At 51.2% G+C, this 25,572-nt stretch overlaps 1 protein-coding gene across 1 annotated transcript in view; it reads right to left on the reverse strand.

Annotated features, from left to right (window-relative positions):
- Positions 1 to 4,232: 4,232 nt before the first annotated feature.
- The window catches only part of SLC8A3 (solute carrier family 8 member A3), an 80,205-nt gene continuing 58,865 nt past the window's right edge, over positions 4,233 to 25,572 (reverse strand). Inside the window, 6 exon segments of the mRNA XM_035539622.1 lie at positions 4,233 to 4,609; positions 4,771 to 5,046; positions 5,610 to 5,709; positions 6,186 to 6,310; positions 14,210 to 14,227; positions 24,358 to 24,464. Coding sequence (XP_035395515.1) covers positions 4,233 to 4,609; positions 4,771 to 5,046; positions 5,610 to 5,709; positions 6,186 to 6,310; positions 14,210 to 14,227; positions 24,358 to 24,464 — 1,003 coding nt within the window.

Below are 25,572 nucleotides of genomic sequence, written 5' to 3' on the forward strand. Positions count from 1 at the left end.
TTAGCCACAGCTACATCTGGCAACAGCAGTGGCACTCTGGGACATTGGCATATCCTCATATGTAGGTGCAGGAGGAACATCTGGTGAACTCATCCAGAGGGTAAGGGGGTAAATGGTAAATCTACACATGGTGTTAATTTTGGTGAGCCATTTACTCATGGTGCTAATTATCTAGATATTGTAAATATCTCATTTAAATACTGTGAGGCCCTTCGTCCCCACCCCCTATGGAGGCAAGCCACAAATAACACTACTGTTAACAATCTGGCTGCCTCTGGCACACACACACGATGACAATGGTCGGTCATTAAAAACATTTTTTTTTCCATATAATACTCCAAAGTTTATTCTTGGTGACAAGTGCATTTCTGCTTGTTGCCGGGGCTGAGCAACTGCTGCTCCCATTTGTGCGGGTGGTTCTCACACCAAGATCATGGCTGTGACCATTCCCAAACAGAATTAACCCAAAAAAGCTTCCCACCCTCTCTAAAAAAAGCAATTCCTGTAAATGATATGAGCGCACCCAGAGCAGGGTGCCCCGGCCCCACGTCCAGGTGGGTTTTGAAGATCTCCAAGGAGGAAAGATTCCTCAAAGGCCTTGTTACCTACGCTTTATCTCACCAGTGTCCAGGTACTGCAGCTCTGGATGGCTTCCAAAATGCCTTTCTAAAGCAAATCTGCTGGGGAAGGCATGTGGGGAGGTCCCGTTCCCCCCCCCCCCCCCCCCCCCGCAGTAGTGGGGCAGGGAGGTTCTTGAAGCCCATGGTGGCACAGGGAGCTGAGGGGGGCTTCTCCTGCAGCTGGTGCTGTGAGGTGAGGCAGTGTTGCTGCTTTGGGAGGGAGGGGGGTCCCCTCCAACACCAGGGACAAGTGGCTTACAAAGCCATCCAGCAGCCACCGCTGTGGGAGCAGAGGAAACGTGTATCACAGAGTATTTTTGTGTTTAATTTGTGCTTGTCCAGAAAAGCTCTGATGACACCAACAAAACAGTAATTACTGAAAAGGTAACAAAGCCCGATCTGAGAGCTATGAACGCCCTCCTCCCTGGCTTAAAACCTTTGCTCAACAGCTCTAATAGCCATTTCATTCTGAACTGTGTATTGCTCCCAGTGTGCCAGGAGTTATCCCGGGAATGCTACGCGGAGCATGGGAAGAGCCCCCAGGCAGGCTGCGGGGAGGTGACGAGCACCTGCTGCATTGCACCGAGGGGTGCCCTCACCCCCATCTCCCCAGCACCCTGTAGCTGAAAGGTAAAAGCATGTGGCAAAGATGAAAGGGCTGTCGAGAGAGGAGAGCGGGTTTTATTGCAGGCTGCGATGGGAAGCTGCCAGGAGAAGCAGAGAGGAAGGAGCAGCAGCAAGGATAACGGAGCAGCAGAAGCACCCCTCTGCAAAGCAGCTGCTGGGCCCTCCCAGCACAACAACCCGGCGTCCAGGCACCTGCCCAGATGCAGCACGAGCAAGCACACAGCCCAAAAATAAAACATAAAAGCCTCAGCAAAAACAAATCCCCAAAGGCACCATATTTTTTTTAGCTTGCATATTTTTTAATGAAGTAAAAAAAAAAAAAAGGAAAATAAAATAAAGAGACACTCCACTGAAGTTGTCAGCGTGGCGCAGATCTCCACAGTGCATCGAGGGCACCAAAGTCACCGTGCAATTGGCAATTGCAGACACTCGTCCCCCTGCCCCCCCCACAAAGTGAGCCTAAGAAAGCAGCAGATGAAAAGCACACGACCGATACAGCACAAGCAACAGAATAACAGCATTGCAGCTCCCTGTGCCCGGGTTTTAGCCGGGAATGGGCAAACTGGTATGGTTAAAATAAGAACTGAACAGACTTGACATGTCCAAATTAAAAACAGCAATGATAACACAATCTCCTTGAGAGCTGCACCTTAAACACACACCCCCAAGCCCAGAGATCATTTTGGGGGCTTTAAACTTTTCCTTCGTGTCACACATCTGTGCTCTGGGGTCCCAGCCCGGGTGAGCAGCAGCAGCGACTGACATAGACAGAAGCTGCTCTTGGTGGCTGCTGGCACAGCCAAAGGCCGGAAAGATTGGCAAACTCAGCTGGAACCTGGCCTCGGGATTTCTTGCCCTTTTTTTTTCGTGCCCTTCCCCAAAAGCCACAGCAAAGGGAGGGCAGGGAGGCAGAAGGCTGGGTGTTCGTCAGCTTCAAACCCCAGGGCTTTCACCCACAGAGCTTCTGCAAGCAAAGCTCCTGCTGTCCCTGTAAGAAGGATCCTTATTCTCTGCCTTACATTTATACACTTTACACAGAGAGATATTTGATAAACATTTTGTATGAAAATAAATATTTTTTCTGTGTTTTAAGGACCATTGTCACTCTCATCTATTCACTTGCTATAATGTTATGTCTGTTCTTTGTCCTTGATAACCCTGTTCCCATTGCATTTTTCCTCATCTACAGACACCATCTCCCTGCTCCTTGGGGCAGCAGAAAGCCCCCCCAGGAGGTTGGGATGGACCCTTTGCCAGCTCCTCTTTTACGTGCTGACTGCCTGGGTTTGGCTTGTGCTAGGGAAATTTAAGAGGAAAATGCTTCCCTTTACAGCACCTGTTTCTTGGTAGAAAAAAAAAATTATCTTCCTCTTGGAAACACTTTAAAAAGAGCAAGGCTTTAACATCCCCTTCCAGGACTCTCAGTTAAGAAATATATTTATAGATAGCACTGTTTATATAGATATAGGTATAGGTTTTATTTAATTTTATTACCAACCCAACATTTCAATTTGCAGCCATTGATGTAATTCATGACATACTTGTTTGTTTGCTTTTGTTTGTGTTCCTTAAAAAGAAATGCACTTCAAATGAAAAGGGTGCCCTTTTGCCTGTCTGTTTTTCCAAGGATGTGCTGGAGGTGATGCAGGACTCCTGGGGCGGGCGGCAGGTCTGAAGCCCGTACCTTTCCACGGACCGACGGCTGCTCGTGAGACGCAGGCACTGCGAGCATCGGGATGGCAGCTGAGTGAAACAGCAGCCGTGACACAGCTCAGGCCGGCTGTGCGGGACAATACCAGCACTCTTTTTGGGCTTCCCTGTCGTCCTCCTGCCTTTATTTCCCTGCTCTCTGCTCTCACTCTTTCCCTGCTTTCTGCTCTCACAGGTAGGCCAGAGCAAGCACGTTATCACAGGGATCCACTCCCACCTCCGGGAGGAGGACCACTGCACCATCATCGGGGAGCCTGTGCCAGCTTCCCCAGCCCCCCGGCAGGCTAGTTCTGTGCAGCTGTTTATTTCCTTACCATTTGTAAATGAACATAATTTTATCTCCCTGCAGTACAACAAGCCCAAAGTTAATTGTACAAAGAGAAATGCCATAGTCAAAATATACACGATACGTATTGTATTAGAGGGTTGGGTTGTTTTTTTGTTTTTTTTTTTCCTCCTTTGTTTTTTTAGCCCAGGCAGGTGATTGAGATGCTACATGCTCCAGCCTTCATCACGGAACTCGTGTGTGTGTGTGTGTACGTGTATGTGTGTGTTTGTATTAAAAATATATCAGTCTTGTGATGCTCTTAAAAAAGAAAGAAATGGAAGGAGGTGGGGGAGGAAATGGGTGAGAGTGAAAAAGTTCTTTGACGGTGTCAGTCTTCTGTGGCTTCAAAAAATACATGTTCAATTCCAGCACTGACGGCAGCTTGAAGCTTTAGATTTTAAACTTGTAACATTTTTCTGTTTAAGTAGTAAAAAAAAAAATATATATATATCAAGCTATGTGCCCCCCCCAAACCAAGAAGCAATAAGCAAAAGAAAATAAAAATAAAAATAAAAATAAAATTCCTGATCAGACTTCTGCAATTCCCAAACAGTAAAAACAAGAAAGCGTCTCCTTATGGTGGAGGGGTGCTCAGGAGACTGGGAACAAGAACCTGCAGGAGAGGAGGCCGTTAGAGATGGCTGAGACTTCATAACCTCATTGACTGGGGTCAGTGGCTGGGTTTACTTTGTTTTGTTTTATTTAAACGCCTGCCATTGTCGCTTTTTTTTTTTCTTTTGTATCATTTTCGGTGTTTTTTTGTGGATTTTTATTTTGTTTTGTTTTTGTTCTGTGAGGGTTTTGCCCATCCCGGCACCCAGCTGTCCGACTGTCCGGGCAGCGGACTGACAGCCGTCCCTCCTGGTGAAACCGTGCTTCGAGGGCCGGTGTCCCGTGAGGTAACGGAGGAGGGGGTCCCTCCCCTGGCGGCACCGTCCCCCCACCGCCTAAAACCCCTTGATGTAGCAATAGGCCTCCAGGGTGGCGAAGAGGATGTACAGCAGCCACAGGCTGACGAAGAGCAACGTCGTGGCCAGTTTGCAGCCCCGGGGGCCGCCCAGCTCCCCTCCGAGGTGGGGCCGCCGGCGGTAGAGGAGGACACTGATGCAGATGAAGGCGAAGATGGTGAAGAGGGTGACAGAGAAGGCCAGGGTGCCGGCCGACACCTGGAACTCCTGCCCCTGCGATGCCCAGTAGATGGCCGCCACTGACCACGCCAGCCCGATGCCCAGGAAGACGTTGACGGCGTTGCTGCCCGTGACATTGCTGATGGAGGCGTCGGCGTACACGTCCTGGATGGCCGCGGCTTTGCTGGCAAACGTGTCTGCAGGGCAAGGAGGGAAGGAAGAATCACTGGGGTCCAAGGGCAGAAATGGGCAATCCCCCCTTCCTGAGGAACAAGAGACGCTCAGGAGTGCCACCTGAGCTGGGACATGGATCCCGACTCTCTCTGGACCTCCCTCTCCCTCCCCATGGCCTCCCCACCTGGTACGGAGGTGCCGAAGGCTACAAACACGACGGCGGTCACCGAGTCCTTGAGGCCGATGGTGCAGCCAAAGTGGGAGGCGAGGTCGCCGATGACGGCTGTGAGCATGCCGATGATGAGGATGGAGACGACGAAGCAGGCCCAGCCGTTGCAGTACTCGGTGGGGGGCACGCAGGCAAACAGCACCTTCCAGAAGACGGTCAGGAAGTGCATCACGTAGTCGAAGCAGGACGGCAGGCGCTCCTCACCCGACTCATCCTCGTCTTCATCACCCGCTGCAAGCAATGTGGAAGAAGAGGTCTGTCTCGTGTGATGGAGCATCTACGTGGCCACCTGCCCCTGCTCCAGAGCAAGGGTTGATTGCCAGCACGGCCCCCGCAAGAAGCTTCACATCTGTGTGAGGGTATTGGCAGCAGCCCCTTGGAGGGGTCCCTCCTTAGCCTGGTAGGGCAGGTCAGCCCAGAGGCTGGAAGCACTGCTGGTCTTTGTGTGGATAGAGGATGATGGGGAAAGAGAAAGTAGGTAGGGAGTGTGGGGCAGATAGCAAGGAAAAGGGAGAGATGGAGGAAGAAGGAGGCTGTCCTGGGAAAAAACATTGCTCCAAGGATGGAGACACTGTTTCCACAGGAGCAGTTTCTCTTAGTTGCTAGAGGGAAGGAAAGCGAATACCCTGCATCTCTTCTTTCACTTCAAAGGAAGCCCTTCTAGCCACTGGTGAGAGAACACCACAAACCCAACAGCCGGGCATCCCTGACGAGGCAGATGCTGTCTGCTGAGCCCAGACACAGCTCATCCAGGGCTGGGGATGCTGGCGTGGGTTTGCTGGTCTCCCCCTCACCTGCACTGACGGTAATGGCCTCCATAAACTGGTCCCTCCAGGAATGTGTCCCTACAACCAAAGCCAGGTTTGTCTTCTTAATCAGCTTGTCCACGGTGCTCTGTTGCGGGAATAAAGATGAACAACAATTAAACCACCAGCTCGTGCGCAAGGTGGTCCCTTCCCAAACTATGGAGGTGCCACAGGCACTACCCTACCAGCCAGCTCCATGCCTGGAGTTGGGCCCACCCATACCTCTCCCACACGTGACCCATACTTCACCAGAGTCTGCTTGTTTGCCACCCCTTACTCCAAACAAAGCTCCTTCTTCCCTCACCCCTGCCTCACTAGGGACATCTTTGCTCCTGCCCTCTCCTGCATGCTGGCATCTGCTTGTGCTCCCTTGTCTTCCTCCTTTCACCTCTGCCTACCAGCAGCTACATCCACTCCATTGCATTGCACACTCCTTTTCCTCTTCCAGCAGCCTTTTCCCTGTACATGTGGCCACCCTCTGCCTCCTCAGTCCTGCTCTCCAGGGCTACTCTTCTCTGCCACGCAGCTGTCCCCTCCTGGAAGACCCCTGGGACAACCACTGACCTTGAACTCATAGGACTCCTCAATGATGACTTCTAGTTTGGGATGTTCACCAAGGATTGGTTTGCCCATCTCTGCAATCCTCTTGGCTTCCTCCTCTTCAACTGTCAGCTTCCTCTCAGCCACCTCTGCAAAAGCAAGGTCAACACTAAGATGCAGCCAGCCGCCCTCGAGCACCAGGACGCCGCAGGGGCCTGGGGCCTTCTGCAGCCCCTGTGCAGCTCGCTAAGCTCACGCAAGGACTTGGGGGACAGTGTGGGGTGCTGGGCCACAGAAATAAAGGCCCAAGATTTCTGCGTATCGGTTAGTCACCAAGAACATATATATCGTGGTCTTATTTTTAAAAACACACACATTTCCTCAGCCTGCATTGGTGCTCTTGGATGACATAGGCCCTCCCATCACCCCTGCTACATCTTTGGTGAGAGTGAGGTACCACGCACCCTGCCATTTGGCACATGCAGCCTTTAAGACAATTTTAACATCCTGGCATGCTTCCTGGCTTGAACGAACAAGAGAGAGAAGCTTTTTATTCCCCTCTGATTAGAAAATCACTGTTGGCACTCTGTGCCGCTCAGTGCTCGAGCTAACCCTCAGAGAGACACAGTCACAACCGCACACGCACACACGTACACATGTATATGTACACATTCACTTGGAAAAATGAACATGAAGTAAGTCAGGAGCCAAGTGGATTTTTGCTTTCACAGTACTGGATGCTTAGTTTCTGCTGGAGGAAAGTTAAGTGTCCCAGGTCAGCAGGTGCCACCCTGGGACTGCCCATGAGGCACAGCACTCTGGGACAACATCAGATGATGCCCCAGCAAACACAGCAAGAAGTCTGGGGAAGTGCTGGTTGCCCAAACAGGATGAAGAAACACAGCCAGGGGGAAGGGTGTCCTCTCCCACCCACACAACCAAGCATAGGCACGCGTCAGGGGCTGCTTTAGCATCTCAAGAAAAGCTGGGTTCCTCTGGCTTGCCTGTGCCTGACCACTGGGGGCGTACAGGCTGCAGCACACCGCCCAGCTGAGCTGCTGTAGGAGCTGCAAAACCTGGGGAGGTACCACAACAGAACAGCATCTTGTTCTGCCTGAGCAGTGGGCCAGATGTTGCCCGAGACTTCCTATAGAGTTTACAAACACCCCAGGTAATGCCTCAGATATGATTAATCCCGTGTGGAGTCAAGAAGATCTCACCAAAAATCAGACAGAACAAATTATAACCTCCCAGTGGAATCTAGTTATAAACTCTGCCTTCTCTTCATCAGCCCTGCTAGATTGATTGCAGGGACTGTAAGCCTTGCAGGACTTGCGGAGTTTATAAAATATATAAGAACTCCTGTGTCAGGTGGCATTACTATATCCCATCACAGAGGCAGAAACAACTACATCCATCATTTGAAATCAATGAAGTACATCAAAACCATCACTGCCTACCACCACCACCACCTACAGTGGATTTGGGAATCCCCAAAAGTTTATGAATCCTGACAGAGACAGAGGAGCAGAGCAACTGGAGCAAGGCAGGACGGCAGAGGGGCGGAGGATGACTGCAGGAGAAGGCCAAGCAGCCACAGAGGGAAGGAGGCAGCTGAGCTGGAGGTGAACCTGGACAAAATGTTCTGCCTTATGTTATGTTTGGAGGCATGGACTGATGATCGCTGAGGAAAAAACTCCAACTACTTATATTCACTTAGGCATTTAACATCAGTTGCCACAGCATGTCCTTGTCTCACCCCACCTGAGCCCCCCCACAGTCTGCTGCTCAGGAAGGAGGCACCCCCAGCTCTGCAGGGGCCCAGTGTGGCAGAGAGCCCAGCATGTGCTGACATCTGCTGACACTGCTTTGAGGAAGGAGCACAGCAGCCACCCCAGCAGGGCTGCAAAGCCTGGACTCAGTGACAATCTGGCTCACTACAACCGTCCCCGGGAAGTACCTTCAACTGCAAAACTACAGGTCGCAGCTGCCAGCACGGCCCTATGGGCTATTGCCCACCAGCTGCAGTCGCACGGCACAGAAAGTCAGTCAGAGCTGCCTGAAAACTGGGAATCTCAGACTGAATTTCCCCAGCTTAACAATCACAGGAGAAGTACTACAGCAAAGTCTCAGTCCCCACTTTAACTGATTGGACAAAAGCCTTTGACGTGGTAAGACAACACGGAGTCTCGTGCAAATATTAGCCATCTTCAGACACGTCCGTAAGTGCCCACACTGCAGAATACACTCTCCTCCCTGTAGGGAGCAGCATCAAACACAGATTTATCTCAGAACCTATCACCACACTCATGCTGTTTGATGTGCCTGTGCCAGGCAGAGCAGTGTGAGATCTGAAACCCTCCTCTGAGGAGGACCTGCTCGGTCTCTTCTGACTGCGTGCCAGGCCCCGGGCTGCAGGGCTGCGTGTGTCCATGGCTGGTGGCAGGACTTCAGCTGCTGGCAGGTGGCTTTGTTGCCTCCACAAGCCACTTGCAGATCACCTACTGATTTGACGAAAATGGCAAGTGCTTGCCAGGCAGCTCTTAGAAGAGAGTGAATGGACAGGTCCATGTCCAGCAGTGGACAGAGAGCTTTGGTGATCCCTGGGCCGGGCACAGTGCAAGCGTTTGGTGCAGCCACTGCAGGGAGACCATCTAGAAATCAGAAGTAAAGGTGGCTGTGCCTACTACCACAGCACTGAAGGGCTGTGGGATGTGCACTATTCAGAGGACGCCTTGTCAGCAGAAGTGCCACCAGAGGCACCTTCAAGCCCGAGGCCACTTTAGGTGAAGGGATGAGCTGACCGGCGATGGACCTGCGGCCTGCTGACAGCGTGCCCATGGAGACCTGAGTAATAGAGGCTCTGCTGTCACCACGCAGCTTCTCTGTGGTGAATACAGCAAACTGGGGCACAGAGAGGAGGCATGGTCACCCAAGAAGGCACGTCAAGATCTCCTGTGGGGGCAGTTAATTGAATACCGCTCCAAAGCTGAGCCTTTCAAACGTTAGGTGCAAGCAAACAGCAGGGGAACAGGCATAGGCAGCACGTCCAACTGGGTAGCTCACAGAAATGTTAAAAGAGGAAGCTTACAAATAATGTAAAAAGGAGGTGATTCCTGCATGACTCATTAAAAAGTGGAAATACTTGTAAATGTGCAACTTGTTATGCTAAGTACAGAAACCTAACAAACTTCAAAGGTGATTTTGAAAATGCTTAACCTGAGTCTTTTTACCCTAATGGGAGATACAACCTGAACCTGTGGAGTCTGTCTGTTCCCATGGGATGCTGAGGACTGAGTTGAGCCCCATGTGCAGAGACCCAGCTGCTGAAAGGGAATAAACTGTTACAACGTCCCAGCGGCAGAACACACCTCAAGGAAGGGGACATCGAGGTCCCAAGCCCTTGCCTCATGGTTACAGCCTTACTAGCAGACTAAACAGGGCCAAGGTATGGGCCCAAACATCGACAGGACCAAATATTCTTCAGTAGCTGTGGTCCAGTGCCAGCAGGAAGGAGGGAGGTCTCCCACACTGTGCTCAGTGCAGGTCCCCGGCCCCTGTGAGAAGTCAGAGGCGTCCCTCTCATCTGGGACTGCTGAGAGGTTGCAGACCAGCTGTCCTCAGCACGAAGCCTCCCAAAAAGTCTGATGTGCTAGAGGAGAGCTCACAAACCTGTCCTGTACAAACATCTAGTGGCCAGAACATTCACCCAGGGCAACAGGGGTCTGATTCCTCACTGATTTGATACTTAGACGGATGCTTCTGCCTTTCAGGGGAGCCCCTTACCTAGCAGCACTGCAGGAGGCTGCTGCCTCTGCCAAAAACATGGAGCATGCCCTTCCTCCTGAGGAAACAAGTGTAGAGATGGGGTCGTGAGGGCTCCTCCAGGAAGCAGGGACCGGTGAGGTATGTCACACATCGCCCAGGTGTGCCCGCCTACAGAGACCACCAAGGGCTGGGACAAAGAAAGCACAGGAGGAGGGTGGACAGGAGAGACAGGTGTAATTTGGAAGGTCAAGTCTACCAAGGTGAGCACTGCCAAACTGCAGTTTAATTATTAACTAGCATGATTTCTGTTTGTATCAGCACCAGCACCTGCTCTTCTTTGCACCCTGGACTCCCAGCTGTCAACCCCAGTTAAACCTGATGAGGTCTGGGTATGCCCGGCAGGAACAGGAGCTCACCAGGGCCTCCTGGGGTGCCGTCACCTCATCCCTGGAAAGGGGAAGATGGGGGTAGTGGGGTCCCCTAAACCCTGCCTGCACTGGAGTGCAGGTCTGTGTGACCATCAGGTGATAACAGCCCACCCAGGCTACAGGAGACGTGCAGGCTGCTCAGGCGATGCCAGCTGGGGCTTGTGCACCAGGTACTGCATGCAGGTACCTGCTCCTCGTGCCAGGATGCTCATCAGGAGATGCTGCCAGCAAGGGAGAGCAGCAGGGCTGGTAGAGCAAGGGCAGGATGGCAGGAAGGGCAATGCAGCCCACATTTGCCCAGCCTGTAGCAATGGCCACAGCCCATACCCAGTGCTAGACCCAACGCTTCCCTGTGGGAAGTGAGGAAAGGTTTTTGGTTAAATCCCTCCATGCTCCCAGTTGTTCTGCCTCATTCAGAGGCAGTTCAGCACTAAGGTGGGGCAGATGAGGGGGCCAGCAGCTCCTGGTCACAGTCCCACCCCTTGCCTTGGGCATGTCCCTGCCGTGCTCACCCGCATGAGAATGATGTGCTCCTGCAGGGACACCCTGGGACTTCTTCTGCAGTTATCTGCAAAGTGCTTTCATATCTCCACATGACAGGCAGTTTATTGGGCTGAAAATGCTGTAAACATATCCCCTCTTCCTGTTATTTCTCCCTCAGGAAAGGGGAAAACAGAGCAGTTTCCACACCATGCACTGCCCCTTGCAGGTACTACCTGAATGCTTGCTTGCTCAAGTCCCTTCAGGGAACCGGGAGCTGGACATTGCCTGTGGCCCACTGGACACAACATAAATCAGAGGTAGATAAAGCCCGTTTCCACAGCTTTTGTGCTGAAGCAGGCAACGGCAAGGCCCCGTAACACTGCTAGAGAGGTAGATCCCTATCACCTAGGAAATGCTGCAAGACTACCAAGCAGCTATGGGCTGGTTTGTATTCCCTGTCACTTGCTGAATAAATTGGATTAAAACCAGCAATGTATTCATGAAAGACTTCTCTGAAGGCCATTTCGCACCCCTCGAGCTATCTCGTATCCATCCGTTTCTGGAGTGGGCCTGGATCTGCATGAAGGTCACCCCTTCTGGGGACTGCGCTGCTAGGAAGAAATTAAAACGGGATTTTTGTTGTGGCTCAATAAAATATAATCCCAGCTAAACAAAGTAAACACTGAGCATGAATGAGCTCCTCTCTCCAGAGGGCTGTCAATCCGTCAGTCACAACTGGGGAAGACTGCTGGCTAAAAGACACGCTGGCTTTGGAGGTTAGCATATTGATGTGCCCTTTAAAGAAACACACACACACACAGCCTGTGCCGCTTTCTAAAAATGGGAGGAATCTGCTTGCTTAGCCCTGAAAGCTATTTTTGAGGTGTGATGCACCCAGTATACATGCCCTAGTGTCCTTAATGCTAACTGAGAAACTGTGCATCCACGAGAGGAGGGCTAACACGCAGCTAAACCACAGGACAGGGAGTCGTGCATTATTTCACTGCTGGCTCTGCTCTAAGATCGATGTTGATGTGACCGTCCCCGACAGCTCTGCTCCCCAGCCTTCCCATTGCAAAGTGGACATCGGCCAGGCAGCTATATATACAGAGAGCGGGCCCATGAGTTTCAACGCACAAAGAAACATATTTATAAATATTTCCCTTGATTTGACTGAATATGTGGAAGTGAGGGTATATATGTAGCTAATGTTTTGATAATTCCTCATACCTTTAAGGATCTGAACATCCTGAGCCCAAGTACCAGGCTTCTAGGGACAACTAGTATCAAATATTTCGCTATATAAAGAGTATAGAGGGAAGTCAGTGCCAGTGCCAACACAAAAGATTATGCTTCAGAGAAGGTAAAAAAACTACCAGGTGTGACTCTCCAGTCACCCCACAGCCACCCTGAACTGCTCCAGTTCTCTGCAGCCCCAACAGCTGGCACCGGGCATTTCGCAAAGGAAAGCTTTCAGGTTTACAGCCTTGCAAGTCTGCCTTGGGGCCTGGTGGAAGTTTGGTGAGTACAAAAGGCAGAGCCGAACCTGCGCCAAAGGCTCTCCCAGGGATGGCTCTGCAAGGGGTGGGCGCAGCCAGGCTCCCAACCTGCTCTGAAGGAAGGGCTGCTCAGCCAAGGGATGGGTTGGCACTTGGGCCCATTTATCCGCTGACAGTGCATGCAGGCTCCCAGGGCTTCTGCAAAGAGATGGGGAGTGGGGGCCACAGCACACAAGGGCAAACACCACAGCAGCGGCAGAGGAGCACTGAAGATGCTCCGGGAGGGAGAGGACCGACAGATTGCACCGAAACTCTCAACCAAGCCATTTTCACAAAGATTCCTGCGCTTCCATGTAACCTAAATCTAACATGACACAGACTAAATGAGAATGTCACTTCTCTCCCCGCTTATTAGGCGTGATGGCTGCTGAGTGACACCCCAGCGTGCGTGCCGGCTGAGCCCAGACCCCAACCAAGTGCCCGCCGTGCACCCCACGGGCACCCCGGCAAGGAGGGTGGCGGGGGGCTGGCACCCCAGAGACCTCCCCCGTCACGGACAGAGAGGAAGCTTTTCTCTGTTGCCGGAGTGCAACTTTCCTTAGCTGGCGACCACGTCATCCGGTAACAGCTGCCAAAAGCAATCAGGCCGGATCACAACAGCGGGAGAAAGTTATATTATTTTAATACAGATTATTTGGTTCCTGAGGTTCTGATCAAATTAGGCAGCTACTGAATTAAAGCAATGAAATTACTGTGAAGGAGGCCGTGCTCAACTTATTTCCAGTCCTCCTGGACCTGAAGAAGTAACAAAGGAAGCCATCCAAACTGCTCGGAGGAGGTTTCCATAACACCCTAAGCTGATATCTGGGGAGCTTGGGACTTCTGTCTGCCACTAGCAATCTCCTAATTAGCCTCATCTCCTGTGGGCTCAGGCCATCCCCTGCACAGCAGCCTTGGCATCCTCCTAAAAATCTCAGAGACAGAAGCTTGCACTGCAGAGACACTGCTCCCTTGGTTTGCAGCACAGCTCAGGTGTTACGAACATATGCCATCAGTGCCTTAAATTCACCTGAAGCAAAAACTTGTACTAAATCCCACGGCCTATGGCAAGCCAAAGGAGCACACAGATCTTTTCAGGGGTTCTGAAGCCGTGCCTGCAAGCAGCCCCCCACCGTCACCGCAGCCTGCTGCAGGACTCACAGCTTCTAAATCTGGGGGGGTTGTTTTTCTAGTCTGCAGGCAAACCTGCCAGCTCCTCCCTGCACCCTGCATGCCCGGCCTCAGCTGTTGACAAATGTTTCTTTAATGCAAATTCAACTGTAATCATGCCTGGAATTGAAAGAGTGAGAAAAATATAGGATGCCAAGAGAGACCAGCATGGTGGGGATTTCAGGCAAAGAGGTGGGATTCAGTACTAATAAATGTAAAATCCTGCCATGATAGGAGGTGAGGAGCACAGAGCTGGAGCTGGGGTGGAAGGGAGCAGTGTTGATGTGCATCACATCCTAGAGTTGCTGTCGGCACTGGGTGCCCCCCCAGGTGCCTGCCCAGCCGAGCAGCTCCAAAACCACAGGAAAATCTGGGCTGCCCGAAGAGAGGGCAGAGTCAGGGCCAGAGCTGCAGGTTCTGTCTTCCAGCCTGGTTGGGACATTTCCCAAAACTGCAGGGAAATATCTGGAACTGGGGAAAGGCTCTCAGACTTCAACCACTGCCATGGTCTTGACACATCGTTCTGACCCAGCTCCTGCTGGATGGAACACCTGGAGGTGGGGGGATCCCTGCACACAACAAATGCCAACAGAAGAGGCTGACTGAAGAAGATGAAAACAGAGGCAGAGAAGGAAGAGGAAAAGAGAAAAAGCAGTCTTACCTTGGGTGAGCAGCAGAGCTGTGCGGAGAGAAGAACGACACAAGACAGAAAGGGAGAAAGAAGAAAACAGGGAGAAAGTTAATATCTCGCTGGAAAAAGCAGAAGCTGCTTAGCAGAGGACAACATTCAGTGAGTGATGGCCATGGCTCAGTGCGGTGTGCGAGCTCCCCAGGGCCACATGCCAGGCACAGGCTGGGGAGCAGACCCCGTGGCAGCGAGATGGAGATGATGCTGGCGAGCACTGGTGAGCACTGCATCAGTGCTCTGGCTCCCAAAAATCATCCCCCCGACCCCCGAGCAAAGGCAGAAGGATGGGATGCAGGTGGGCAGTAGCAGGGAGGGGAAGGGAAAGAAGTGGGGGGACAGTCACGCTTGCCATCGGGGCCTGACATGACCCAAACTGCAGCTTGCCGAGAGCCTCAGCTAGGGGAGGTGTTGATAAAATGGGTGCTGGCCTCAGGGCCAGTGAGAGGGCAGGGGTAACGTGTCTGTGCATCATCACCAGGGACACCCTGGCTGTTCCTGGCCTCCCCTACACCCCACAGGTGCCAAGAAGGGCACAGGTAGGCTCAAAGATCACGGCATGGGGTCTTCCTGGCTCTCCTTGCTCCCAGACTGCCTGCCAGATCTGCACGGGGGTGCGGCTGCCTCCCGGCGCCTGTCACCATATGGTCCCACGAGGATGGAGGTGGGAGGAGAGTGGCATGGAGGTCCCGGTAAGGGACAACCTTACCCTGACTTTCCATATGCTGGCTCCCCTGACTTCATTTCCACAGTTGTCCCAAAGAAATGTCCTGCTGGGCCCCTCCTAGGTGTCCCCCTAGAATGCCACAGCCTACGCCCAAGTTTCCAAGTAACTACCCTTAAGTCTGTATGGGGTATCACATAGCAAAATATACTGAACCCTCTCCAAGAGGGGTGAGCACTGTGCCTTAGCTCTGACTTCTACCTGTCCTTCAAACAGCAAGCTGGTCTCTGAAGACTTGGTTGCATGCTATGACAGTACTGTAATTACTAACACTTATTATCACACACTTTTAGTCTCAGAAGCTTAAAACTCTGTACAAAGACTGAGTCAGTATTAACATCCCCATTTGACAGATGGTGAAACCAGCAAAGAGAGGCTAAAGGGAACATTTTGCAAACTCAGAAATGGGCAGGAATCCAAAAGTGCTAATTTACCCAGGCTTGCCGGCTCAGGCCTCTGAGAAGCAGGCACTTTTACACGGAGGTACCTAATTTTATCTGCTCTGGTTGGAAAGTGATTTCCTAAGCAATTCGTCAAAGGTCCCAGAGCACATCAGCGGCAGAGCCAGGAAAGTGATGTTGTGTCCTGGCTTTCAGGCACTCCTGCGCACCATCGGAAATCCTTCCCTGCAGGCTGCAGAGAGGCAACAGAGCAGGCAGGACCAGATGCGTGGTTCGGCACTACCAGGAAAACACCAGTGCCCTGCACTTCAGCCCAGAGTCACTACGGAGCCTGACAGCAAGTGGAGATGAAGAGGCTCCTCGCTAAGCATCCCTCATGTTTCAGAAGTCAATTCCTTTCCAGAGTCAAAAACCTCTGGAGGAACCATTTGTGAATATGTTCTGCAGCAAGTACAGTACCACAGAGCCACGTGAAGCAGTGGGGTAGTTGCTCTGACTGCACAATCTCCTGTCCTCCACAGGACTTTGTCTGCAAGTCTCCAACAGGCCTGTCACTGCTCCTCATAGTGTGAATCTGGAGGCTCCTCGTAGCTCTGTCCTGCTGTGGCCTCCTTCCTCTTCTGTGGTCTTCTGGTCCTCCAGACAATAGGGGGAAATTGACTTTGACTTTTGCAATTGCAGGCATTAATACAATGGGTCAACTCAGTGTTCAGATTTAATATAATGAAATATTACTGGGCCCCTAAGCTACTGTGGTTATTAAAAAAAAAAAAAAAAGACATTGGTTCCTCATGTTTTTTTAAAATGTTATTCTAGTGCTCTGGGATTTGAGTTTATTTTTTTCCCATTTGCTTTTGAGCCTGCAAAAGAAGTATTTTTCTCCCTTTCACTTATGATATGATACATGAATATTTGAAGAAGCCTATAAAGCTATGAATGAAACATCAAGAATATAGCATGGAGAAAGGCAAGGGATTATTTTATCTTTATATTTCTGAGTGAATGCTGTGCATGCAAACAAGAAAATGATTTCACGGACTAAAGCTTCCTTCCTGCACATGCATCTGCTAATGTGCCCTTAGTCCTGACCTGTAACGTTTCCTGACAGTCCATCTGGGGATGCTGCACCTGCACCAGCTCCCCTGACAGCCCCTGTGCTCTTCCCATCCTACAAACCTCCCTCTGCTGCCCCGCTCTGTCCTCACACACCTCTCCTCCTTCTTCACCCTTGCTCTTCTCTCACTCCCCAGGCCCCAGCCAGGCCACCTCAGCACTTGCTATTGGTATCTCAGGTAGCTTCAGAGGCTTGGCAAGCATCTTCTTACAGGCAGCTGCTAAAATCAGTTCAGTAGCCAAATTCAAAATCACAGTGCCAAGCACCCTGCACCCAAACCTTGCACAGCAGGAGCGCAGAAAAACACCCATGCCTGCAGACAAGGTAGGCTCTAACCACACTTTTCCCTGGATTCTCAGGAGACTCAAAGCCTTGCTTTCAATACAGAAGGAGGACAGCAGGCATATGCTGAAGTGAGCAAGCATGGAGGAGTGATACATGGATAAAACCACTCAAGCTCATAGTGACGACGGATGCAATGCTTCACGTTTCCTCTTTGAGCCCGGCCTCTGTAGTTGCTGCTCTGCAAGAACTGGTCTACTGGTGTGAATCCCTGAATGTGCTGACACATGCTCGCACCAGTAGCAAGTGGGCTGGGGGCAAAGAATTTAGACCTGAACTTAGCTGCTAATAAGCCGATGACCAATAAAAGCTGCCATCTGCATGCCTGCAATGTACTTTGGGGTCAAATTCTGCTGTGACAGGCGTATTGGTGTGGTTCACAGATCAGGAACTGCGTTCTCTTCTGCCTCAATTCCACTGAGCACAAAGAAGGTTAAAACAAGGGGAACCAGCTTCGGCTGGGAGCAGACGAAAAATTAGACAATCCTGTAATCTACAGCAACTGGATGTGCTAGATGTCTGCCACAGATGTTTTCTAAACAATCAATACCTTTTTTCTGCTGTTTGTACCTCACAGAGAGGTTTGACCACATTGCATGCTTTATTCTAGCCTCATTCTTGGTTAACATAAATCTTCTCTAATCAATGTGCCTAAGACAGGAAGCCACTGTGTGGATGAGAGGATCCTCACAGGTGGTTAAACACCCGCTACTTACAGAGTGAGCAGACATGAGGGTGGCTGTGGATTTTGAGGGGAGCCCCCTTTACATACAGCACAGGCAGAAGGCAGCAAGAGGAAAAGGCGAGAGCATTGCTGTGGCTCTAGATTGCACTGAGGTGAGCGAACTGTTTCCCTAAAGGACTATGAAGAGCTATGAACGTGTATTTTTCATAAGATAAGCAAGGTGGAGCTTTTCCAGCTTTAGCCTGAATCCTGTTATTATTGAAGTCAATGACAAAGACTCCAAGAAACAGACCCTGATCCCTTCTGTCCATTAGGAGAATTAGCAGCTTTCAGCTTAATCACAGAGCTGCAAGCAAAATATTAAACCTTCAGAGAAAAAGGCGGCAGAAATCTAGCATTTTTTTTGCTATTCCAAGTAGCAGCTGATGGAAGAAGGAATTTCCCAGACTCTGCCCACACCTCAGCAAACTGCGGTGCATGTTCTCACACATTGATGTGGCTTATCTTATCCAGGCATGGACCTTTGTACCCAGTTACATCATCACCAATATTTTGAAACAGATAACTCAATTGGATCAATGCAAACTAGGAGCCCATTTTCTTCGCAATTTAACCCTTAACTCCACATCCATCCTCTGAGCCATGAAGCTTTCTTGTATGGCGTGTTGACACTCAATTAAATGGAGATGCGTCAGGAGATTCATCCACACCACTTCACTCAGTGCTGGGAGGCTTGAGGGGATTTCAGATGAAATCTTTCCAAGCCAGGTCATGCCAGCCATCTATTTAATAGTGCTCACTGGCCACCTGTGCTCCCACTTCCAGCAAAGTCATATCTTGCAGTCATATCATGGTTTTGGAAGCAGAATTTTGCATGAAGGATGTCTGTCCCTTTTACAGAGTGTAATGCTCTACAGTGTTCAGGCACCATCCCTGGGGCTGAATCTTCTATCGTTGTGCCACTAGCTGGATTCTCATGAGCAGATTCCCAATTACCCTCATGAAACGTAATTTTCCAGATGCTATTTTCACCATTATCTGCTATCAAGTGAAATCTTCCAATGTAGCCTCACTTGCCATTGGGGCTCTATCAGCCCTAAGGTTAACCACAATATAAGCAGAAGACTGACTTTTTCTAGGGAAAGCAAAGCCAGTTTTGCTCCCGTAATCCAGGGCTGCGGACAAAGTGTGAAAGCTAATGTGTGAAGAAAGTAAAAACAGGCTGGATTTCTCTGAAATCCTGCAGGGCTGACAGCAGCAAAAACCTAGGCCTGAGCTGAGGGCATCATGAAATGATACCAGAGCTGCCATGGGAGTAACGGTGAAACTGAAGGATTGCGTCTTGACCTAAAGGGAAAGACTCGTTTCGCAGCAGAAACACTTTTAAAAGGTGCTGAAAAAAGGTTGGCCAGAAAAGTGGCTGAGGGTGTGGGGAGGTTTCAAAGTCCTGCAGTGCTCAGCAGGCAGTGATTCAGTTTATAACTGCACATGTGGAGAAAAGGTGACACAAGAAGGATCCAGAGATTGATTTCTTAGAAACAAAGATAACAGAATAAAAATCAGGAAACTTGGGAGATAACCAGGAGCACAGAAAAAAGCTACACTCTTACCCTCTTTGCCAAGCAAAGAACATGATTCTCTCTGATTTCTTTGTATTTATTCACTTCAGTATAACTAGCTTGCACCAAGTGCCATCTTTGCCAGTGCTTTTTGCCACTACAGAACTAGTATCAGTCTTCGCCATGGAATGGGCTGGCAAGATACCCATCCCAGATCCCTTCTAACCTCTGAATTATTTGAGCACATCAACAAAACGAGCTGCTAAAGTCAAACTGCTCAATGCGATTTATATGGATGACCAGAAAGTCTTTGAGAAACTCCAGTTGCAGAAAGCAACTGGTGAAAAAGACTATATGGGCTGCCAGATGGGGCTTGGTGCTGCAGACATTACATTTATATACAGGAGAGGAGTGAAGAAATGGAATTAGTGGTCAGCTCCCCTTACAGCCAAGGTTGACAACGGCATGCCCACAGGCTCAGAGCAGGTACTGATACAAGTAGGGGCAAGCAGTGAGGATCAGCCTCTGCAGATGGTGCACAATATTTCAGTCACAAGGCTCTATCAGTTCGTTATACGGACAGGAGGAGCACCTGTGTTTACCCTGAAGTAGCTGTCACACGTTGTGTGGGCCCTGAGCAACCTGAAGACAGGAGCTTGTGTCTGGATCACCACAGGCACCTTCCTGGGCCTCAGAGATGTTGCTCCTCTGGGAAGGGGCTAGCAGGTGCAAAAGAACCAGAGCTATAGGGTGAATTTTCTTACAGAAACCTCCTGCAGCTACACAGACCCAGGCACGCCTCACCCAACGGGCATGGCCGTTCTACATCCAAAATAAGCTCTCCAAACTCTGCCCCAGGCCAGTTTGAAGAGCACACATCTACTCCCCTGGTCACCAGCTCACCCCTGCTGCCAGCTCTGCCTTCCCCTGAGGAAGAGCAAGCACCGTGTCTCCTTGCTCGTTTCACCCCAGACCCTAGCTCCTGTCCTTCAGGCCAGGCAGCACCTCGGTGAGGTCCCAGGGCAGGCCCCACGACAAAGCTGCCACAGCATAATCCCCATGGGGATGATGGGGCTGTCCCACAGGGCCTGGGCAGCAGGCTGCCTCCCAGCGCCATGCAGTCAGCCAGGGCACACAGCACAATCCAGCTCAAAAGGGGGACAGAAGAAATGTTCTGAGAACACCACAAAGCAGTCTGAAAACAGCCTGAAAACATCAAATGCTCCTACGGCACCCTAGGCACAGGCTCAGCGTGACAGAGCTAAGCGGGGAGTAACAACAAAATGAGGGCAGGCCGTCAAAAAAACCACGTCTTTTGTGGTGCTAGAAGGAAATGTGTGGGTAGCCGAAACCCAGAGAGACAATTCAGCGAAAGCAACCCAGCCTGAACCTCCCAGGAGGGCCGGGAGCCGTGCTTTGCCCTTGCCTTGCGAGTCGTGTGGGGGCCCATTCATCACTGCAATGAAAACAAGCAAACTCCCAGCTACATGCTGGTGATTTGGGACTTTTTTCCCCAGTCTGTGGCTGAATCCCTGCAGCCTCTGTTTGCACAGAGGTGGCTGCTCTGACCTCGCAGCCAGCAGGGCCACACCACCCATATGAGTGCTTCAGGCACCCCGCAAGGCAGGAGCATGCGTCTGAGCAGGTGGCTCGGAGTCAGCCTGAGCTTCCCTGCACACGAGCGTGCATGAGGCTACACAGCAGCACGGGCGCGTGCCTCCATGAGCACTGAGAGCCCATACACCTCCTGGGCTGCCCCTCTCCACTGGGAGCTGCCTGCAAGGCAGCGGCTGTCTGTCCCTCCGGATGCTCCCTACCTGGAAGCCTGCTGTAGCTCCTCATTCTTCACCCCAGGCACCAGGCAAGCACATTGGAGACCCTGTGGGGTGCAGCACTGCAGAGCTCGGGATCCTTCCAGATGCCCTGGAATCGGTGTAGCGACTGTGCCACCTTGTGCCAGGAACACTTACAGATGCATTTTAATCTTGCTCTTATATTCTAAGAACGGTGCTCCAGCTCTGACTTTTCTCTAATGAGGCCAACCAGGGCCCTGCATCTCCTCCTCTTCATGGTCCCGTGCATCCTGCTGGTAAGCAGAGCCCGGCCAAGGCCGCGCACTTACCTCGGTGGGAAGCAGCTGGCCTGCAGGTTCTGCGATGGAGAACAAGCAGTCCAACGGATCTCCTCTCTGCCGGTTATGTACCAGACTATCCCACTGACTCCAGTCGATGCTGGTGTAAATGAGATGTGCACAAAGCAGCAAACTGCCATCACAGTCCTACTAATAATGAGGACGGGATGTTGTACAGACTGAACCACTTCAAAGGCTGGATTTTTTCAGAGAAGTGATTTTGTTCAGCCATATGTGACATGGCCTAGACAGGAAAAAGAAACACAGGACTTCGCAGAAACCAGCCCAATCCTGACTATATCCTGAAGCTCACTGGTTTAGAGAGGGATTCGGGGCTCACAGACAGCAGACAACTGAGCAGCAACATCAGTGAGATGCTGCAGGCTGCCGCGTGCCCAGACAGGAAAGAGCCAGGAGCAGGTGATTTCCCTTCTGTACCCAGTGAAATGGAGGTGTGAGCCCCGCCCATGTGAAGGGACATGTGTAGAGAGGAGACCCTGGGATGCTTCTAGGACTGAAGAAAACATTTTGCAGTCCCATGTTCAAAGGTTTAATCTCCTTAACCTCCCAAGAAGACAATTTCTTCTTGTAATACAGATAGAGTGAGCAGGTACCTATACAGAAGGTGCAGCATGCTACATAGTTCTTTAATCCGATGGAGAAAAGCAGGAAAATAACTAGCAGCTAAAAGCTGAGGCCAGGCAACTTCTACGTATGCCCACCCACATCTTTAGGCCAGAGGGCAGTTAACTGGGACATGGCAGGCTGGTCACTGTTTCTGATCAAGAACAAATGCTCATTGAAGTTGGACTTTGGTGAAACCCGAGGGCCTGAGCTCAATGAACATCAAAACCTCATGTCCCTCACTACCTAGGGGCTGCAGGAGATGGTCTAACGGCATTAAACTGTGAATGCTTTTTAGGTTTATATTTTACAAATCCACAGATGCTATATGACATTATCATGCTAATGCAAGCTGTGTCTATGCTGAATGTCCTGGAGAGCTGTGCATGGGAGCTCGGACTGGCTGGAGGGTAGTTGCTGTGTTTATGAGATAAGGGACAGGAGACGTTTCTGCAAGGGGAAGCTGTGTGAGGCACAGGCAATTGCCAGATGTTTCCATCACCAGCAGCAGTACTTGGGAGTAGAAATAAGCCTGTGGGCACACACAGCTGTCTTTACTCTGTATCAGGCACCCAGAAGGTAGATTTCAATTCCTTTTTGTAAAGTGCTTCTGTTTAAAGACCGGCCCTCCCTGGCCACCCCAGAGCTGGTGAAGCCCATGGCAAGACTTGTTCAATGAGAAAGAGGTCAAACACGTATACGAGGACAAAGATACATGTAGGAAAGGCATGACAGAAAGTCAGGGTTCAGTCCCACTATGATACTGATCCACTGGGGGATCCTGGGTCTCAGTGCACCGATGCTGAAGTAGGACATCAACACAGCTCCACACCCTCTGGCCAACAGGCTGGGGTTGTTTGACACACATTAAGGTGCTTTTCGGATGAAAGACACGGAGAACCATTTTTAAAAATAAAAGCAAAACGAGATACCTCACACCTTCCCTCTTCTCCTGAGGGCTTTTCACCACACCTTACAGGGACCCAAGAGCACCAAGGCAATGCCACTGGCAGGCAACAACAGAGGGAAGGGCAGGGGGGTGTACGGGATGAGCCGAAGAGGCAGCCATGCATTGTGCTTTTCTCTTGTCTTTCACATTCCCCAAGGTCCTGGCAAAGGAGCAGGAGAGGGGAGAACAGCAGAGGTGTGCTCAGAACAAAATCAGACCAAGACAAAGAAACCCAGTCACAATAATACGGCCTCTGAGGCCCAAGCATTGCACGAAAGGAAGATCAGAAGTAAGCTGGGCTCTAAAAGGCAGAGATGACACCGGAACAGGGTGAGAGTGAGAATACAGAAGGGCAGAGAGCAAAAGTCCATCCATCCACAGGAGGAGGAGAAAAGGAGGGAGGGGAAGGAGGAGAAAGAGGGTTATATTTTCTGGATTTGGGGTTTGCAGACTTGATTCTGTTTGCTTGTTTTCAATTATTTATTTTTTTTCATATGGGATCTCACACCTGATATTCCTCGTTCCATCCATTTCGGTTCACCAAGGGCAATGAAGAAATTCTCCTGCCTTTCGTATTCCTCCTCATCTACTATCTTAACCCTTACGGTCTTCCTGTAGGGACAACAAAAGAGACAACCGTGTACAGCGGGTCGGCCGGCTGGAGGCAACGCAGCAGCAGCAGCAGCGCAGGCTCCTCGCATGCAGCCCCTTCCCGGCGGGGCGGCATGCCTCAGCCGGCCTCATGGACATGGCGCATCGGTCGCAGCTGCTCCTCGGGGAGCGAGAGGGCATTAGGGGGGAGACGAGGCTGGCGAGGGGGTGAGGAGGGAGGGAAGAGGGGGAGTCGGACCTTGCTGATGGTTAGTGGGAGGCGACGTCTGCAGCGCAGTTTTTCGGTGTCACATGGTAATGGAAAGGGTATCAGCTGCCCGGAAATCACCGGGGGCCACGCTGGGGTACCAACTGTGTCTTAGCTGGAAGATTGATTGCTTCTGCTACCCTCGCAATAAATAATAAATCTGGAGGGACTTTGGGCTTGGAGCCTGAGAAGAAGAGAGAGAGAGAGAGTTGCGTACTCGCAGCCACACTCCCCTGTGGGGTGAGGCAGGTCTCTGCTGCCAGGCTAGCTCTGCTAGCTGGTATTTCTGATTTCCAGTTTTAAAGCGGCACGTCTTATTGCTTCTCCTCCCTGACACTGCCTGCCTCTCCCTCACCTGCTCTCTCACCTTGGACGAGGGCCAGGTGATGAGCCCTGGAGATGCTGGATGTTTCTGGCAAGCATCTTCCCACCGACACTACAAAACATGCCTCAGTCCTTCCCTTCAGCAGGAATATCCATGGAAAAATATTCCCAGCGAGGACTGATGGCCACCCTTCTCTCTCTCCATCCCTCGCCACCTGCCCCAGGCCCCCCCACCATCCCTGTCCCCCCGCTCCATGGGTACCATGTGACACGGTGTATGCGCACAGCAGTGTTTAGGACAGAGCAGTTGGAAACAAAGAGAAATCAGAGGAAGAGGAGGAGAAGAGGAGGAAGGAGAAGAGAGAGGAGGAAAGAAGAATGTTAACGTTAGTCTGGAGGGCCAGTACTACACCTTTCTGTAAACTCATATCCACCATGCGGGGGCTCATCAACTCAATGAAGAAATTCTTGTTTTTCTCATACTCCTCATCATCAATTACCTTGATGTGAACTGTTTTGCTGTGGACGGAAAAATAACAAGCGTCATAAAGGGGAGAAGAGAACAGAGAAGCAAAGTGGAGGAAGGTTGGGAGGTGAACAGGAACATTAAAGTCAAAGTTTTCTCACTCACTGAACGAGCTCAATGTGGCCCTGAAAAGAGGCTAAAGCCCCACTGCTGCCAGCAGTGCCAGCTGATTTCTGTTTAACCAGCAGGCCTGAAGGCAGGGCCTGAATGAAGTGAGACACGGATGGCTCTGACCCCCTGGCAAACTGGCAAGGGTCTCAGGAACCAGGGCTGTGCCATGCAGAAGAGGGGCACACTTTGTCCCCACTGCTCTCCACGTCCACACACACGCAGAAGCACACGCACACACACACACACGCCACTCACCAGCCCCCTTCCAGCCGGGGCCGCAAATTATACCTGCACTTTGCTGGCTTTCCTCTCGGGTGAAAGGCTTCCTGAAATCACATCCCTTGCTCATGACAGAAGGGATTAGTGCTTTTATTCCAGGGTGATCCTACACCCTATTAAATGTAGCATTGCCTGCATATGCACTGATGATCCTATATAATTACATGCTCGTATCAGTGCATACGCTCTAAACGGGCATGAACTTGCCATCTCGGTGCTCCCAGGCTTCCAGTCAGCCCTGGCCCCAGGCTGGAACCACATTTTTTAAATGAAAAGCAAGCTCTGCCCATAGTGCCCTTCCCTCGCCCCAGCTCAGCTGACCCTTCGACAGAGGGACAGCACCATCACTGCACCTCCGCCTCCCCTCGCTCCCTGCCCAGCCCCAGTGCTCGGATCAGCCCCTGGTGCATTTTGCCCAAAACCAGTCTCGGCTGTGGATGGCAAGGATGAGAAAAGCAGGACTGGCAATCGTGGAGCCTGGAGAAATAGCTCCAGGCTTCAAATGATGGCCTGCCTCAGTTTCCCTAAGCTGAGCTGCTGCTGCCTGTGCGCTCACAGGGAAGTCAGTCTGCCTGACTGGGGAAAGGACTGACACACCACAAGCCTTTCTATCTTAAGCACAGATGTTAAACACACGTAGTGTCTTTGGCCCCATAGCGCTTCAGAGACTAAGCAGCCCAGCCCTGCATCCTGGGGACACTGCAACCCACG

Source organism: Cygnus atratus, chromosome 5 (genome assembly GCF_013377495.2).
Source record: "Cygnus atratus isolate AKBS03 ecotype Queensland, Australia chromosome 5, CAtr_DNAZoo_HiC_assembly, whole genome shotgun sequence".
NCBI lineage: Eukaryota > Metazoa > Chordata > Aves > Anseriformes > Anatidae > Cygnus > Cygnus atratus.